At 38.6% G+C, this 20058-nt stretch overlaps 1 protein-coding gene across 16 annotated transcripts in view; it reads left to right on the plus strand.

Annotated features, from left to right (window-relative positions):
• The window catches only part of RBMS3 (RNA binding motif single stranded interacting protein 3), a 707668-nt gene that overhangs the window by 545182 nt on the left and 142428 nt on the right, over nt 1-20058 (plus strand). For all 16 annotated transcript variants that reach the window (XM_064704688.1, XM_064704693.1, XM_064704689.1 and 13 more), the window contains 2 exons: nt 8218-8375; nt 18655-18734. In XM_064704688.1, coding sequence (XP_064560758.1) covers nt 8218-8375; nt 18655-18734 — 238 coding nt within the window. The remainder of the gene's footprint in view (nt 1-8217; nt 8376-18654; nt 18735-20058) is intronic.

Below are 20058 nucleotides of genomic sequence, written 5' to 3' on the forward strand. Positions count from 1 at the left end.
CCAATGGCATCCTGGCCTGTATCAGCAACAGTGTGGCCAGCAGGACCAGGGAGTGATTGTCACCCTATGCTCAGCCCTGGTGAGGCCATGCCTCAAATCCTGTGTTCAGTTTTGGGCCCCTCACTACAAAAGAGACATTGAGGGCTTGAAGTGGGTTAAGGGAAGGGCCATGAAGCTGGTGAAGGTTCTTGAACACAAGTCTTGAGAGGATCAACTGAAGGAGCAGGGGTTATTCAGCCTGGAGAAAGGGAGGCTCAGCTGAGACCTTGTCATTCTCCACAACTGCCTGCAAGGAGGTTGTAGCCAGGTTAGTTGCACCAGGGGAGGTTCAGATTGAATATTAGTTAAAAAATTTTCACCATTAGGATTGTCAAACATTGGAACAAGCTGCCCAGGGAAGTGGTGGAGCTGCCATCTCTGGAGGGATTTAAAAGACAAGGACATGTGTCAGGTAGGGACATGGTTGAATGACAGACCTGGCAGTGCTGGGGTAAGGGATGGACTCAGTGATCATAAAGGTCCTTTCCAACTTAAACAATTTCAAGATTCTGTAAAAGAACTTCAGAAGTATTTTGGACAAGGAGACCTGCATTACTTTTAGCAGTTTCCTTCAACTGTGTTTGTTATATTATTAATACATTGTGCATTTATAAAATCCATGTGAAGTTTAGGCATTCTGTACAGCATTGTAAACCTTTGGTGTGGTCCTCAACAAGAGAGTGAAACTAGCCAGGGATCAATAGTTAACTGGACATTGATTTAGCTTTCTATATTGTTAAAAATGTGCCCACACAAAAGAAAGCAAATAAGCAAGGAAAAAGTCATAGGGAACCCTGGCAGCTGCCCTTCATTCATTTTGCTCACTGCAATGATGGTTTAAAATATGTCATTGGCAAATCTGGAAGGTTGCATTGTCTGGACTATTGCTATAGCAAAGGTTTCATGAGAGTTTTTTTAGTTTGTTCCTTCTTTTTACAAAACAAATATGTAATGTAAAAAATCTTTGAAAGCAGGACTACTGTCACTTAATTCATATCAGTGTATCTTCATTGATTGGGAAGGCAGCACATGCAGGTACACAGGCACATCCCCAACCCCTATACCACACCCTTCCTTCCCATCCTCACTGAGGAGGAAAAGGATTTCCTGCTGTCACTTCTCTGATACCAGGAGGTGGTGGAGTTTGGGGTGACTTTCTTTTAACTTTCACATTACTAGCCCATATTCATCCTATCTAGCAGTGATTAAGTAAGTTAGGAGCATCCTGCCTTGCCTGAATCGGTCAGTGAAGAGAGAACATCTCTAAATGTTCCTTGAAGACATTTGGTATTAGAGTGGAAGTTAAACACCAAGATTACAAATTCAATATCTTACTCTGACTTAAACCAGGTATCTGTTGCACATGTGAAAAAATATGCTATATTAATATGAAAAAGCAGCTGGACTAAATGGAGTAACAATAGAAAACTGGGGGGACAGTCTTTTCAATCTGAATTTTGGTCTGTGAATCCAACCAAATGTGCATAAGATTAGCTTTTAAATTAATGTCTGTTTCAGATGTCCTGAATGTTCTCATGATCTGCAGTACTAAAAATGTGAATATTAAAAAAATAAAAAATGAAACAAGAGGAATTATTGAATGTGAATCTTCTGAGGGTAAATATTACATGCTTCCTCTAAATTTAATTTAAGCTTAGTGGCTATAAAGGCTCCAGTTTAGAAATAATTTATTAAACTGAAGATGAGACTGATGCTGCCATACAACTGCAGTTTTCAAAATGGTGAGCAAATGCTGGAAAATGTGTGAAATACAACATAAATGTTTCCATATAGATGATCTTGTTTCATATATATGGATCTACATAAATGGTTTTTTCTATAAAGAACATGACTATTTTTATCTTGAGGGGATAGAGAAGTTCAGCCTAGATCTTTAAAGGAGACAAGGAGTTCATTGCATAGGCTGAAGATCTGGGCAGTAGCCATAAGGCAGAGATGAACTAATTTGAGGAAAAAACTGCTTAAAGAGTGTTTTGAACCTGCATCTAAAAAGAAAAAATTGTTTTTCTAAAGGTGAGCTGTAATATTGACCTGTGTCAAAATGAGTATAACAAAGATTCAATTTATTAAAGACAAGCAAATAAATAAATATTGATATATTGATAGTACTATTGATCAATAGTATAAATATTGATTATATATTTTAAAGGAGGAGTTCAGAATCTCATATTGATCCACATGCAAAGTTAAATACCCAGAATAAGTTTGGAAGATGGAAAAAGAAATCATTTAAACTCATAATCAGTGCTTGGTTTCCTAGAGCAAGCTGCTCTAAGGAGAAATAAATTAGGTTCAGTAAAAGGAATTGGTACATAAGGTTTCCAGATAAACCAAACATTCTCAGTTTCCAGTCCTACTGAGATCACAGATTAGAAGAGTTTTGAATTCCTTTTGGAAAAAAAATAACATTGCCAAAAGCTGTCTGCCCCTCCCTACACGTGTCTTTAAGGAATGCATTACTAAATGTACTGCGTAAGGAGCTTTAGCCTCAGCTCACACAAGAAGGAATTGTTCTTTCAGCTTTTCACGCGTTGCTTCCAAAGATTATCTCAAGATGGGAGGGAAAATCCCATCTGAACGTTGTCCTTCCTTTCAAAAGTGTCTGGGAGGGCCCAGCAAAGCAAACAGCAAACTTGGAGTTGTAGCACACACCCCACTAGGCTGGGTTTGGTTTTGTTTCTTCTTTTTTTTTGTTTGAAATGCTGTTGGTGTAGTGTGCTTCAAACCCTCTGCTTTATAAACTTCTTTTTCTTCCTTGGCACAGGCCTTGGGAGCTGAGTGACTGGCCCAGTTCTTGCTTAAAGGCAGTAACAAAATTTCTGGCTGTTTCCCAGTACAACTGCTCCTGACTGCTGAACTCCAGAGCCTTGCAGCAGGACGCCTGCTGTGCTGACCACTGGAGTAGGTCTGAGTCAATCCAAAACATGGGCTTGACCTACTGCTGGTTTGTAGTATTCACAATTTTAAACCTTCCAATTTTAAATTGGATTTTTTTCTCAAATTATAATTTAAAAAAATCTTCACAATTTTAAGCCTTTCTAGGTGTGGTTTTGATCACTTTGAGAATGTCTATCATACACATCCCAAGCCAGAATATGCATGCAGCTAAAGCCACTGGAATACAAGGGCCAGAGGAGCTGAGGTATTATGCTCATACAATGATGGTGAAACAGGCTGCAGTGGGAGCAAAGGGAGTTGCAAAAAGCCATGCACTTCTCTGGAGAGGAGCTTAAATCGACTTAATTTCTTTTTTGTTGTTGTTGTTGGCTCATTCTCTGGCACTCAGCGTACCCACACAGACTGGCACACACCAGGGTCCCAGAATGAGCTTAGCCTAAGGTGGGAGGCTGTGCCAGGATTTCCTAGGGTTGGGACTGACTGGATGAGTTTATCCCTGCTTCGTTGGGGCTGCAGTGCAAGTGCAAACTGTATGTGGAAAAATCCTTGGGCTGTCAAATGGGAGATCTTGGCTAAAATGAACACCTGTGAGGGCAGCCAGGAGCAGGCTTTTGATCGTGCCTTGAGACTGCACCTGCAAGTTTGCATGTCTTGAGCATGGTTCTTCTGCAGTCAGCACACACAGCAGGCTGCGCAGTTTCTTCACCACACTCTTCATGAAGCAGCAACTTGGCCTGGTGTTGTACTCCTTATTTGTCTGTGTTTGGCATAGAGCCTGGGAAAGGCAGGGGAAATGTGCTGCCACACTGCAGAGAGCCTGCAGAGCCCCCTGCTCCTGTGTGCCTCCAGGACAGTGGTCCTGCAGTGGCTGGCCCTGGTCCCCCTGGGAGGCCCTTCTCACTCATAGGGGATTAGATCCAAGGGACAGGTGTGCTTGGGGAAGGCTGCATCAACAGGTTTGTCCCTCCACCACGGTGCAGGGCCAGCATGGTGTCTCTTGTGTGGTCCATAAGGGTAAATTTCTTCACTGCAAGAGTAGTCAAGGATTGGAACAGGCTGCCCAGGGAGGTGGTAGAATCACTGTCCCTGGAAGTTTTTAAGTGGTGCTTAGAGACGTGGTTTAGTGGTAGACCTGGCAGTGTTAGGTTACTGGTTGGACTTGATCATGGAGATCTCTTCCAACCTTAGTGATTCTAGGATTCTGTGAATTCCCTAGCAAAGCCCAGGCTCTGCTTGGCTGGTGGCCCCACAGCACTGGCTCCAAGTCTCCAGCTGTGGGGCATCCAAGTCACAGTGCTGTTGGAGTTGTTTGTGATGAGCGTGTGGCTTTCTGCCACCCACCTTTTTGGTTCCTGCCCAGACTATTGGGGTCACAGGATGAAGATGCAGTTCTGAAGTGACCTTAAGTATCAAACAGAAGAGTTTCAGCTCTCTCACTGATGATTGGTCAGTCAGTGCATTTTGGGACTGGAGACAATATCAAATGAGATTTTAGTGGCCCAATATGGAAAGTAGCATTTTAAAGTCTAGTGAAAAGTCTTAGAGAGCACTAAATGAACCACAGGGAGCCTGATCCAGACACTAACATCACCATCAGTCCTGCAACCCCGGAACTGTTCCTTCACTGAAGGCAGAAACTGAGCTGTCAGCTGTTAGGATTATGAAAGACAAGTAGTTCATGGGGTGCTTGGACTTATGGTTCTGGTTAGGCTTATCTTGTCAACAAATAGGCCCATTTTGAACAGCAGGACACTTACCTTTGACAGTGAAAAGCTCAGCAGTGTCACAGGGATAGGGAAGAGAATATCTCACACAGGAGCTTGGGGAATCTGGGAGGGAAAGGCTTGGGCAAAATGAGAAGTTTTTGTTTGGACCTCCACACTGAACAGCAGAGATCTCTGCACAACTGCAAAAAAAGCACATGGAGCCTCAGTGCCAGAGGCTGGGAGTAGGACCAAGCCTGAGAAATAGGGACTTATGAGGGTAGGTGGCAGTGGGGTCTGGCTGTGCAGTGACAGGGCAGCTGGGTTCCACATCACCCCTGTAAAGCCTCCTCAGCTCCTGGCTGCATTACTCTGAAGGCATTTCATCTTGTTTCAGTTGGTTGTATGATATATGGCTTCTGTGGGCTGATAATTCTCTCTAAAGGAAAGGGGTATTTCTCTAAATGCTATATTTGTATAGTAAGGAAAAATAATGTGAATTTTTTCATTTCTTAGAAAACACTGTTGTGTTGCAGAGGTAGCGTGAGTGGCCTCATCTGTCTCTCTCTGTTTGCAGTATTTATTTATCACATTGATAAAAGATAGACTTGGCAAATCCCTGTGAAAGAGTGACTATGGTCTGCAAGTCTTTCATTCATCCTCAGAGTGTAGCTAACTTTCCATGGATATTTAAAACAACGACATTTAATCTCTAGCACAGTTAAAAGGTTTATGTGTTCCTGGTTCAGAAGTGAAACACATTGGCAACAGTTCTTATTTATTTTGTTTGTATGACCCAGCTTGAAAACTGAGTAGTCAAAGGAGGAGTTCTCATTTTAATGTGCTGTGGGACTGAGTTGCTTCAGTGAAAGCAGAGGCTGTCGTGAAGTTACTGATGCATAACTCCACTTTTCCACATTAGTTTGGTCTTTGGCTATAGGGATTTCATCAGCATATTTTTTTCTAAATTTTTAGCAAGAGATGTTAGTCCTTGAGCATTGATTGGTGGATTAATCAAAGCCCTTAACCAATCAATAGGTAGAGGTTTGCATAATAATGGAATTATTTCTGAAGAACTGAGCCAATTGGAATTGCAAAACTTTCTGCTTCAATTTGCTTTTGAATGCCTCTGCTTTACCTGCCTCTATTGCTCATCCTTTCAAAGTACTTAGTCACAATGAAGATGCTTCCAAATTCCTACATGTTTCATTTTTTATATGTTTTTGAGGTGTGGAGGGTGGATAAGGGGGGAACACCAATAAAACTTACACAGCTTGCATACAGAAAAGGGGGGAAAAGTAAAGAAAAGAAAAAAAAGAGACAGATAAAGGAAATTATTTGCATTCTTGTCTACCTGCTTTTCCCAAAGCTAAAAGTATGATCTGAAGCTCATATTCCTTTTCTTTTCTTGTCTACCTTCCCTCCAGGACTGTTTGCATGATTTTCCTTCCATTGTCAGTACTGTAGCAGTTCTGACCCCTCACTAGTATCTTTTGGTTACTGGAGAGGAACTAGCTTTTGGATGTGTATAAATGTAAATTGATGTGAGAGCAAGGAAGATAACTGCAGGGAAAGATTACTGGAAAGGGAAATAAGGTTTTTCTATATTTGAGGTTTGTCACTTCAGTTGAATTTGCAGTAAGTTCAGTGTTCACGTGTATGGTGCTCCTCTCCTCTCTTCTGCCCCTTACTTAAAGACATGGTAATAAATGGGTATATTTTTATCATCAGCAGCTTGACAACATGCCTGCTTTAGTCTTTTATTTCTGTTTTGTCAAACAAAAGAATTCATCATGCACAGTAATGTGTTGTTTCGTGAGACAGTGAGTCGGGAGATGCGAAGCTAGAATGCAGTGGTCATTAGCCAGTGCATTCAAAGAAAAGCATCCATAGCCCTGAGATGAGAATCCACATTAAGCAACACAACAGTATTACATGCCTCCTGATTTTGGACCTTCTAGGGTCTCTATTTACAGGTTTTTTTGTCTCATCCAAAAGGGTTAAAATTTCCCTAGAGCCTGAGGTAAGAGAAGCTAAAAACTTCAGCTTCTGATTCTGGTACTTAGCTACCTTAGATTTGCCTTAGTCATTCTTGCCCCTGCAAAGATGGTGTGTGTGAATCACAGCTTGAAGCAATTTCTCTTTCCAATATCGAGGCCTTGAATTTAAAGGCAGTGATGAAGCAGATATCTTGGTTCTGTCCTGTCTTCATACATCTTCTTGAAATAGAATGCATGATTGTGTTTGACAAGGCACATCCTCACTGATTTTAATGGAGTGAAATTTGAAACTAGTTTAGTTCAACCAGGGCAGATGGCTGCAGGACTGTGTGTAATTTCATAACAGTGCAAGGTTGCAGTGCTGCTGCAAGGTTATTAATGTGATTTTAGGACAACTCAGCAAAAAAAGGTATTGCTGTTGTCAACTCAATGTTGAACAGGTACAAATTAATTCTGCCTATTAAAATGTGTAATAAAAAGAATTAAAAACTCTGTCTCAGAGAACTTTCTCAGAGAAGGTGTTGTCTGGATTGCTGCACAATATAATGATTGCATCTTATATTTTTGGCTATTTAACATTAGCTGCAATTATGTAGTAATGTCTGATCCCAGTCGGGCTTGTGCTGGCAGGTGATCAGATATTATGTAAAGCTTATATCAATAAAAATGGACAGAGCCATGAAAATTTGCAAGGGCATAACTAAATTGATTTAATGCAATCAAGACCTGGTTGTCTGTAGACAAGGGTTTTTTTATTGCTTCAATACAGTTATTTTACATATGGCATCTATGTCTCTTTCATGTTTCTATGCAAGAGTTCAGCGAGCAAGAATAGGAGTTGGAGTGGTTACCAAAATGGAAAGTTTAGCCTAAAGAGCTGAAATAGAACAAGAAAGCTGCTTTCAAATTTGTTTTTTCAATTATTCATGCTACAGGCTTTGTTTTATAAGATGTTTTCATTTAGTCTCAGAATAAACATGTGACCTGTGCCACCCAGGACCACAGGTTGAACTGCAGAACTCCCCTGTCCTCCCCCAGCCCAGTTAGATCTTGTTGCTTATTATTAAGGAAGGCATTTTAGATGGGGAAAGAACAGGAGAAATATATTCTGTGTTTTCAACCAACCTTTTTCATGATGAACAGGCTGAATGGGAAGTGTTCAGGCTGGAAAGCACATCTGCTTAAAATACATGTTGAATTTTTTTTCTTTATTTATGTTAACATAAGCACATTTGGAGAAATCACGTTTTCTTCACGATCTCTTTGCTAAATTAGGACACAAATCCAAGAACACTTGTTCATGAGAGTAATTTTCTATAAATGAGTAGTGTCACTGAGTTCAATAAGAGCAATCACGCACAGAATTAAGCACATGCATGAGAGTTTGCAGAAATTTGGCAAATATGTTGCCTTCATGAAAAGATTACCCAGCTTTTCTTCTAATGCAGCTATGAATTCTTGGCTTGGTCCTATTTTGAGCAGCCCTTCTTGTACAAGTCATAAGCTATTCTACTGTGTTAAGCCTAACTGAGGATATTTCTCTTATTTTGTCGCAGCAACAAGAGCAAGATCCCACAAATCTATACATCTCAAATTTACCCGTGTCCATGGATGAGCAGGAACTGGAGAATATGCTGAAACCCTTTGGACATGTCATTTCCACCAGAATATTAAGAGATGCGAATGGAGTCAGCAGAGGAGTCGGCTTTGCCAGGTGAAACCTTTGCTCTTACTTTTCATGCACATTTTTTCGCCTTTGGTCCTTTGCAGTTGCTGTCTGTTCTGTAGCTTTGAAATCTCACAGCTATGCAAGGTGCAGAGTGGCACCTCTATCAGGTTGTATCCATTCTTTCCACCAGAAAATGCCAGTGTAGAAGGAGGTTCATTTCATTGCTCTAAAAACTGGTTCATTCAGTTTTAGTAGATGTAAATAAAAATGGCTGGGAATAGTGAGCTATCCATTCAGGATAAAGCTTGGGTAATAATAAATGTCCTACAGCAAAAATCACACACTTGGTAAAGAAACCAAGGCCTGTGCTTAGGAGATCCTGGAGTGAATTTATTGCAGCCGTTCAGTACCTGAAGGGGTCCTGTAAGAAATCTGGAGAGAGACGAGCCAGTCTGTAGGGTCCCTTCCAACCCAAACCATTCTATGAAACTGTTTAAATATTTGACAATATTTTTGCAACAGGAGAAAGTAAACTTAGCAGCTGGTAGAGCAAAGGGTAGGAACTGTGACTGAAGAAACGTGTCTTCCTTGAAGCTTCCTTCAAGCTTCCTTGAACTGCAGCTATGAAAAGAGCTTAAGGAGAAATATTTGCATAGAAAAAGCCCTGATGGAGTAGTCAGACATTTTAGACAGAATGGGCAACATATTATTACCATGTATTTCATTGTTAGTACAGATAGACAAGGCTTCATGTTTACTCTCAGGGAATATTTACATAGATTCTCTTCAGCTTGAAACATTCTCAAATCAAATAGTTTTCTTTTCAAAAGCCAAGAAATAGAGTGCTATATATAGAAAGGTATTGAAAAAACAAATAAGAAGAGAAATTTGCAATTCTGCTGCAAATCGGTCTTCTGCTTCAAAAGAAAAGGGGAAAAAAAATCCCAGATCATTGTTTCTACAGAATATTCATAACACTGTGCTTTGTAAGGGAAGCAAAATAACTTCTTCATCCATAAAATTTCTTTGAAATCCATCATATCTTGGTATATCATGGCACTTCTGTTAGTACCATAATACCACTGAGTGAAATGAGGCACTGTGTGATGAAACATTAGCTTTCAAGAAAAGTGACATTGTAGTGTTACCTCAGCCCTTGATGTGAAAGGTCATTACGCACAAAAAATGTTTAGATAATATTGTCTGAATTCAATGAGAAAAGGCAAAACATTTATGCTGAAAGATGACACACTGCATTCTTGCAAATTATAACATGATTTTTTTAGCTCACTAAATATAGATTAGTTTAAGTCATGGATAAACTCGCATTTTTTGAAAATTGACTTACTTTTTGAAAATGCATTTAATTATAGAACATATTTCAGGGATCTTTAATGATCTAACTTGTAGGTTGTGTAATTCACCATGTCAATGACAGTGGGGTAAAACCTTCACTCCATCAAAGTGCAGGAGATCTCCCACTGATTTGAGTGAGGCTAATGTTTATCCAGGAATTTAGAACCATAGTTGAATGCTGACTCCTGGCTTTGCAGAATTATCTATACAATATTTAATTACATAACCAGCTGACTTTCTTTTTGTAAAGAAGTGCTATATGGTATGTTAAGAAGTGCTACCTGGTATCTTTTTCCTGTATGTCAGAGCAAACAGGTTGTTAATTTGTTTAGCTGTGCTTGTAGTCATGAAGGCTTCATTCTAGTGTGCCTATGGCGTGGGCACCAAGGCAGTATAGGTAGGGGATGGAAGCTGGATTTCCAGTCCAAATAAGGTTTTAGAAGTTCAAATCAGCACAGGTGAGAATCCTAGCTATTCTGATTGGGACCTTTTATCACAGTATATCTTGCCTGCCTGTGGAATATACCATGATGCTTAGCATAGCTCTAAACAGAGCCACAGAAGCACTAGAGAAAAAAATTAAATTTGCATATGCTGAAATGATGCAGCATCCAGCAATTTTGAAATATGATGTTTCAAAGTTATTAATTACATTTTATGATGATTAAAAGTAGTTTTCTGAGTCTGCCCAATCATGGAAATAGTCAATCTCAAAATAAGCGTATTCATTCAAAAACAGTGAGAAGTAAAGACTGAAGGTAGGCAGCTATTGTCAGATTTTTCCTCTAAATGGATATGACTAGCAATTTTATAGTACTGCAGGTGGCTACTCAATCATTTATAACCTGGAGAACTTCAAATGTTCTTGGATCAAAATTATCTTAGTTATGTCTGGTGACATTAACAGCCTCCCTTAGAGTATGTGTGTACAAAACTAACTCTGAGTGAAAGTCAAGCCATGAAACAATTTCCTCTCTTTTGCATCCTTCAAAAGCAACTGAACAGATTTTCCTGAATCTTTCTAGAGCATTTCACTGTGGCCTGAGCCAACTATGCCTGGGTACACCCCAGGGGAGATTTTTGGGAGGAGAGTTATGAGCAAGGGGCCAGAGAAAGGAAACTTTAGATTTCAACTGTGGCTTCATAAAAGCCAATCCATGCTATAAACTCTACACATCTGCCTCTGCCTCACCCCTGGCCCATGATTTTTATTTCCAGGCCATTTTACCTGCCTTCAGACTCTCCTTGGGAGCTGGCGTTCCACAGGGCTCACACTGCTTTGGTCTTTGGCAGGGCTGTTTCTGTTGACACCTGCAAGGAGAAGCTGAGACTAAACACAGCCTATCCTAGAGCAGCGAGAGAAATGAGAAATAGGAGGGGACAGAAATGCTTACTAGAAGTAGGATATTGGAAAAAAGGAGGCACTTCTTTGGGATGTGAAGCTTTGAGTTCAGTCTTTTGTAAGATTGCCTGTTAAAAGAGGGAATGACACTGTTGGTGCCATTGCACAGAATGTTGTCACAATGCTTAAATTTGTAGGTGTTTCTCTTAAATACCTGTTGCTGGGAGTTGTCTAATAATTTCCGCAGCTGATCTTTCATTTCAAAAGTGTAAGTGTATTCTTCAGAGCTTAGAACAAAAACATGGTCCTTCATCCAGAAAAAAAAAAATCAGCAAGATGAAAGAGAGCAAAACAATACCAAACAAAACAAACAAAAAAAAAAAGGAAAGAAATCCACAGAAACTGGATTTGAAAATTCAAGATATAATTTTAAAGTTGATATTTTATGAGTTTGGCAGACAACATTTGTAGTGATGTTGATGGTATGAGTAAAAAGCAGAATAGAGATAGTAAGACGGTCTTTGAGGGAGGCTGGAATTACTGGATAGGAGAAGATATTGAGAGCATGGAGGGAAATATTTATCTTCATCCCAAAGAAGTGTTGCCACTTAAAAAGAGGAACTGTATGTGCTGGAAGACTTGGATTTCCACAGGCCCACAGAGGATAAATTCCAGATGTTAAGGTGACAGAAGATAAAGGAATGACAAAATCACAGTGGAGGCAAAGCAGTGGTGCTGTTTGCTAGGAGGAATATTTAGAGAGAGAGATTTCTGAGGATCAGTGATGTTGCTACTTTGGAGACAGAAGTGTCAGCAGCACCAGGGGATAAAGAACATTCAGGCAGTTTAGGGATGCATTTGTGAAGAGGAAAACTGCTTTGTTCTTCCTTATTCAAGGGTTTAATTGAAGGTGGTTGAAAAGGTGCTATAATTTATCTTGAATAAATCCATCATCTGGGATGGTAGTTCAGGCTTAGATATTATAAGGATCATTCCTACTTTCAGTCAGAAGAATGATCTGTCATATCCTGCATCTTACACAGGAAATTGCTTTATAATTTAATATCTCAGGTGCAACTGAGATATTAAACTGATTTCCAAACTAATTTGGAAGTCCCAAACATGCTCCAAAGACTTTGTGTGATATCTGTAAAATATGTCTGTGGTGATATTTTTCCACTGAAAGGCCTCCCTGGAAAAGCCTCAGAGCAACACTGCAGGGTGGTGGGGAGGTCTGTGTGGGGATGTATCTCTGAGACCCTCAGATTTCCATCTGCTGTGGCACCTGAAAAACTCCAGGGAAGGACATATGGATCATACATACGGATCTCTAGACAAAAATCAATGGGACTCCATAAGATGAAAATTAATATGCAGCTCTGAAAGGTGATGAGGGAGGAAGCTGGAAAATTGGGAGCCATCAGATAATTTGGCTGAATAATTTGTGTAATCCAAGCCTGAGATACTGTGAGTTTAACTGAAGAATTTCTAGGACTTTGGAAAAGGGAGTAATGAGATATTGGTGTATACCTTGGGGAGGGACTTTACTGGTACCACTGAATCAATGAAATAAAAATTGCTTTTTATAACCCCACAATAAAATACCATTCAAGTATTATTTAAGTATCTTCCCTAAAGAGATAGTATTGTTAATAATACCGTACACAGGTTTGTCACACTCAGCTGAACAGCAGAACAAGCATTTTATAGGTCTTTTTAAATGATAAAGTGCAAAGAAAGAGTTAGAAACCACTAACTTTTTTATTTTGTTTGCTGTCTTGTAACTTAAAACGACCTTGCAAGATTCCTCCCACAAGCGACATTTTACAACGAAGTCATAAGCTTCTGAAAACAGAAATTTATGATGGAAATGCTGACAGTCAGACAGTCAAGTATTGCACTGCTGGCAGGCACCAGTATAATACTTAACCTGAGACTGTGAAGACAGTGGCATAAATCAGCCTAGGTCTAGGTGGAAATGGCTGTGTGCTCGTGCTGTTCTTTTCCAGTAACACGAGAAAATCTGTACAACACAAATGGTTATAAAAAAATGTTATGATGCTGTTCCCAGCAAATGACCAAAGTCAAGAGATTCTCAATTAGCTGTCACCTCAGAGCAAAGGTACACATCAGGGAGATGCTTCCATCCCTTTGTGACCTAGCTGGGGGTCTGAAGTGAGGCATTTAAACACTGCTCTTGGGAGTTTGGGCTTCATCCTCATCTTTTCCCTACCGTATTATTCTGGGAAAGCTTCTAATGGGTTGCTTTTCTTTGTTTTTTCTATCTTTTTTACTAAACTTATCTCCTGCTTGTCCCCATTTTACATGTCTTAAATTTAGTCTTTGGAAACAATATTCAACTCGGCAACTAAAAGGGAGCAACAAAAACTAGGAAACGAGATTTTGAGCCATCGCAGGATCATTATTCTATTTATAGAAGCTCTGCATGGATTTCAGTAGAAATGGTTATGCTCCAGTTTCCACTGATGTAAAACTAGAGAGATGAGCCTTTAATTTCTATGCTTTTGGGGTTTTTTTCCTTAAAGGAGGCTGTGCATCTTTCAGGAGTTTTCAGGATAATGTATATGTAATGAAATTATTTCTTCTGACCCAAACAGGTTTCTCTATGGAGAGCAGCCCCAAAGAGGTTTTGGGTCTCTAGAGTTTTTTTATCTCTAAAAAAAGATAGTGTAGTGCAGAGATGCTCAGGCAGCTCACCTTGGCATAATGGGTGATGCTGCAAGGTACAGAATGAACCACATCTCCAGAGGAAAAGAGTGGTTTCTGTAGATTTTTTATATTTATCTGAGAAAGTAAACAACCTCCTGTTGTTCAAGCAGACAGTTGAAGAATATACAGGCAAGACATGTTGGGAAAAGATATAATTTGTGAGCCATGAGGAGAACTTGTCAAAATAAATGTCTTCTTAGGCTGTGAGTGGCAAAGGGAATAGCTTTTTTCCAACATAAAATGGATTCAAACCAAAAAGCACAAACATCTTGAAGCAATCTCTTACTGACTGAAAAGTTGAGGAGATAAGATACCTAAATCTGTTACAGGGAAAGAGGAAATCAGGTTGCAGCCACATCAGGGTCTTAGAATGCCTGGAATTAAATTAGCAAAATAAATTTAAAAACTAGTGAGTGTATTTCCATGGAAGGATGAAAACCACAGGGAACCTCATGCTAATCAAAACTATCTTGTTTAGAGATACTCTTTAGAGTATTTGAGACCTGTAGATAATTTTGCCTCACATCTTTTATATCCTAGCAGTTGAAATACTACCTGTTACCTAATATTGAGATAATGCTCATGTCTTACTAAAATAAGACTTTCAGAAATTATTCAGAGACATCAACCAGAAAAAAAGGACCACCAATTTTCTATCTAATGTTTGCCAGTGGATCATCTTCCTTGCAGTTAAGTGTTTCTGCCTAATTTCTCTTTTGAATTTATCTGGTTCTTGCCACAACTTTCTCAGGAAGAGTAAAGAAGTCCTTACTCCCTGGTTTACTCTCCTCACAAAGGTATTTATGTACTATCAGACTGCTCCTCTAGTCATCTCCTTGATGTGCTAAAGAAATTCAGTTCTCTGGTGTGTATTTTAACTATGGTCTCCATCCTTTGGGCTCAACTCACTGTACAATACTGTTACTACCTACCTGCTTCCATCTTTGCAAAATGCCTTAAATAGTAAGGAAACATTGTTCTTTTGTTCTTGAAGGTTTATTATTCCCCTCTTCTAAATGTAAACAATATTATTGTGTTGATCATAACATAAATGTGGGAGTAACAATTTCATCTTTAAATATTTATTTTGCATATTAAAAAAAGTAGTCCTAATTCTCATTTACATTATTATTATTAAGTAAAGTGACTATAGGATATATGCAAACCAAACCCACACTTTTCCACTAAGTGGTAATTACACGGTACTGAATATTTCTCAGGTAATAATTATGTAATTACCATGGTATTCCTTATATAAAAATTTTATTTAGTTGTTTCTTGACACTGCATCAATCTTTATAATAAGCATGTATAAGAGCTTTAGGTAGGCAGTTTAAATAATTTTTATTTCCTCTTCTCTTCTCTTCTCTTCTCTTCTCTTCTCTTCTCTTCTCTTCTCTTCTCTTCTCTTCTCTTCTCTTCTCTTTTCATTTTATTTTCATGTTAAATGTTCCCTATTACTTCTAACAGCACATAATGACTACTTTGGTGCCATTGGTGTCTGTAGAGAGATATATAATACAATTTTAATATTATAAAATAAATTATTTTAATTTTATTTCTATAATTAATAATAGAATATAAATATAATAAGTATTTAATAGCAAGATCTGAACATCAAATTATTTGGTTTTGATATTTGTTTAAGCATCCACTGTTTAAGTTTGTTTGGATTTTCTTTTCTTTTACTTTTCATATTGAAGTATCTTTAGCTTACAAAGTATAGCTAGAAAAAAATCATAAAAATATTCTTCAGATTTAAAAAAAAATTACTTCTTTTCAAATTGGACAGAATATGGACAGTCTCATTACTTATTTTGTATTTGGGATCCCTACAACTTAGTTTCCAGAATTGGGATATATACAGAAACAGGTAAAAATAAATTATCATAGTTTTATTAGTTCTTTTGGGTTTATATAATTATCTGTACCTTTTAAAAAATTATAAAAACTTATGACTTTGATAATTTTTTTTTCTGCTGTGCACTCCTGGTTCAAAATAATATTTAGTTGCATTATGATTATCTCCAAATTTCATTTAAAGATGAATTATTGTTTTATATCCTCTTAGGATAAACACCAAAAATATACAATTGAAAGGAATTTGAAAGTGACACTTCACAAATTATCTAATGAGACCAAATTTCTATTATCACGTGAAGCTGTTTTCCTTTCCTTTCCAGCAAGTATTGAGTATCTGTCTCTTTCAGTAAAAGTTTTGAAGCATCGAGGATCTTTATCTTTTATCCAGAATATTGTATTTTGTCATATTTTTGTTCTATCATTATGAAAGGAATGCCAATATTAAAAAATGTATTCAATTAAAAAATATATTTAAGTGTGTTCTTCTCCCAAGTTTACCTGTGCTCAGCTGACATTCTTTTATTGAAAACCTTTAACATATAACAATTCCATTAGTGATATTTTTATTAAATACCAGTCTCAAGCAACATTTTGAAACATTGCTAGCTCGTATAAGAAGAATAATTCAAAGTACATTCTACAATAGAGGAGTGCTGCAGCTTTCTGAAGGAAAAGTAGGAGGAATTTATTAATGTGGACCTAAAGAAAGTGTATTTTTGGGATCTCTGCCCAGATACAGCTCATCTTTATGGATAAAACAAGAAGAGGAGTAATGTGTGAATCTCTGTGTGTGGATAGATTAAACTCGTGTGTAGGTGCCTGCCATAGACATTGACACATAAAAAACCACATAAGTGGCTAATATTGGTCAGAATTTTGACTAAACTAAACCCAGGGTCTTGTTAAGTCAAGAATCAGAATTTTGCTAATATATCTGGTTGCTCTGTACCCCTAATTTTTCCCAGTCAATCAGTGAGCTAATCATCCTGAAGAACTCACTTTGAAAGGTTCCTTTCTAAGCAGAGGGATGTTGTGGACAATTACAATTCATGTTTTGGTGGCCCTGGGCTGGAAGCCTTCCTGATGAGTGCGTGGCTGCCTGGCCAGCCTCTGCCCGGCCGGGGGAAAGGCCACCCCCAGGGGCAGAGTTGCAGAAAGCACACGAGGGCTCAGGTGGGGCGGGCAAAGGATGGATGCAGTTGTTACTCAGCAACACATCTGAGGGGAGCATGCATAGAGGGCTTTGTCTATTGTGCTGCCTTTTCAGGCTGAGTCGATAATGCCAGTGTCGGTTTCAAGCGAAGCGTGTGCCAGATTACAGATAGCCAGCAATGGCATTTGAGAGCCGTTAATTGTGAAACTTGAGAGGAAAATGTGCACATTCTTTTTCAGAGTGCTATTAGAATTATGGGCTTTTTATCCCAGAACACTGTGGGTTTCACTTTTATTCTCTTCCCACATAAAACGCATGAAGTGCACTGAGTCTCTTTCATTTGGCAGCTTATATATTGCATTCTTTGCAGGGATTGCTTTGGCTTGTTAAAATGTACCCCATGTATTAAAATGAAATTGTCACTGCTGTGTGGTGCAACATAACATGGTTTGACACCAAGTGCCTGCAGCTACAGAAAACAGACTTTTATTGCATTTATTCTTTCAGAGACAAGAGTCTCTAAAGGCTCAGTGCAGACATTCGCTTAGTTAAGTCTGAATGAAGCCAAAGCGAACAATCTAAGTCACTGTCTTTGTGCTTGTAGAAATGGCCCAGCCCACATGATACACAGTGATACAACCTGGAAGGGGAAAGTTTTAATTTCATCTGAAACAATTGCACAATAGATTGACTTCCTGAAAAAATTAAATGGGAAATTTAGGGCTTTTTTTTTTATTATTTTTATTTTATTTGTGATATGGTGTGGTTTTTTGGACTCAAGAAGAATTGTATCCTGGGAGACAAACTGCTGCTATATGTGAACCACTCTTTCCCCAAACTGTGTGACAGAAAGAGTAGTGGATAAATTCATTTTAAAACTATCTAGACTGGTGAGAAGTAAGCAATATATATGTCAGCAGAGTTATTTTGTGGAGAATACCTGGAGGTACATTCTGGTGCAATGGAGGAGCATTGAACATGGTTTTTAAACACAACTTTTCTAGGAAATTACCAGCTTTCCATTTCTCTCTTTCCTCTTTTCAAAATTTCTAAACCCCCTTTGTAGCAAAGTTAACGCTTTTTCTGGACTTGTATGCAGTTAATTTAGAAGATCTGAAGCAATAGTGAGTTTCCAGATGAGGTATAACCATGGTTTGAGGTTTGACTAGTAACTCTGTATTCTTACAATTGTTCAAAAATACATTTACCAATTCACTGTTAATATTTTAATATCTCAATGCTGAAAGTTATCCAGAACTTATAGAAGATGAACAGTAAGGCATTTCCTCAGCTGGTGTTGCACATAAATTACTTTCTTCACCCAGAACTTGGCTCTATGTTGTAATAGTCATATATGCATTGTCTTTGGTTTTACTATAAAGTCTGTCTTTGCAGGTTGTTTTCTTAACATTGTAATCCTTAATAATTGTTGTTTAATCCTCCGTGTTCTTCTCCAAATCCTGCAATTCACTCCTTTAAGCCATTTGAAGTTATTTTGGGTGCAAAAGGAGTCTAGAAACGTGTCCATTGCTTTTGCAAGCAGCACGTGAGAGCGTAAAGGATGTCCTTGTTCTGGGTGATGCCCTGGAGCCAGAAGGGGTCTGTTCCTTGACAGGGCTGTGCTCAAACACAGCTGGGAGCGCAGCTGCAGGCAGGGAGGGTGGCAGGTCCTCCTCAGGAGCCACACTCTGACCTAATGGGCTCAACCAGTTTCTCTGCAAAAATCAGCAACAACAGCTTTGAAGGTATCTCTCCGCATCTGTGCTTGTCCTTTTATTCTCCTTCTGCTTTTTTGGTTTTTTTTGCTGACTGAGTGCTCCCATAGCAGTCTAGTAACACATATTGCCTCTACCCATATCCCACTCTCTTCTCTTTTCCAGAATGGAGTCTACAGAAAAATGTGAAGTAGTAATTCAACATTTTAATGGCAAATATCTGAAAACCCCACCCGGTCTACCAGGTAAGTCTAGCCATCATTGTGAAATTTAAAATTCATTGAAGAGTTTAGAATACAGAAATACTGGAATTTATCTTGAGAGTGGCTTAAATTACTGCCCCTGCTAAGAGGGCATATAACCTCCCTGGCTGAATCCTATATTTTATGACCCATAGCAACTTTTTCTTACCCTGGTTTGTATGTTTTAGGCATTTGTGCCTGACAGCAGCAAATTTAAGAACGTGAAATTCATGTTGTCTTGCTGTGGTTTTTTCCTTTTGAATGTGGTTTTCTTGATGTTTTTTTCGGGTTTGGTTTGGTTGGTTGGTTGGTTTTGTTTGGGTTTTTTTCCCAGTTAGTATAGCGGCCACATATAAAAAAACCAATGTTTTTCTCACTAGGAATATAACTTATATAAAAGCTTGATTATCCATTCATTATTGATTATAGCTTTATTATTGATTATTAAATATCCAGGATTTCAGGTTGTAGCAGCTGTATATTCATCACAGTTACCACTTAGTATTGCTTGCTACTGTTACCTGTATTGACAGCAGTAGCTGTTAATACTGAGGATATTTCAAATATTGTTATTTTTTCTTGCCATAACTTAATGAAGCCCTGACACTTTCTCACAATACCCCCAGAACACATTCACTGGTGTGTCTGTGCCACATTGAAAGTCAAATTCCAGCTATTATTTTGCTTTTCAAATCTTTACCTATCATCCATGCATTCATCAGCTGTGCAAAGTTTAGTGATCAGTTGCTCGATACTTACTACTTGACAAGACCTCTCTAAGGCCGCAAATTTTCAAGGATTTCTCCTGAAGGGCTGCATTAAATGAGCAGGAAATGCTTGCAAGAATTGTGTCCTAAGTTATCTCCACCTTTTTTTTTTCCCCCTAGCTTCCTTTAAACTATTTCCTTTTTTAGTTACTTTCATTAAATTTCTTCTTATTCATTGCCTGGTTCTTTATGCAGAAGATGTACTGAATACTCTAATTAAAAGAAAGCCATCTGCACAGCTACAGTGTGCCATAATTGAGTGCTGCAATGTACATATAAATTTTAGTCAGATCACCTTCATGAAAGAAGATAAAGCTTTTAGTACAAGCTGCAAGACTCCATATTAAGACTGCTTTTTCAAAAGTAGTCAGTGACTATTTTTCTCAGCACTACCTAGTGAATTGCACCACCAACTTTGTCAAGTACAACAAACTTGGGCTGCATAGAACAATGGGCTGAGCAGCATAGGCAGAGAACTTTAACCTTTGCCTTGCCTTTCTGTATGCACACTTGGAGTTCCAGCAGTAATCTGTTTAATATCATAGCAGCACCCAATGGAA

This window comes from Zonotrichia leucophrys, chromosome 2 (genome assembly GCF_028769735.1).
Source record: "Zonotrichia leucophrys gambelii isolate GWCS_2022_RI chromosome 2, RI_Zleu_2.0, whole genome shotgun sequence".
In the NCBI taxonomy this organism is placed as follows: Eukaryota; Metazoa; Chordata; class Aves; order Passeriformes; family Passerellidae; genus Zonotrichia; species Zonotrichia leucophrys.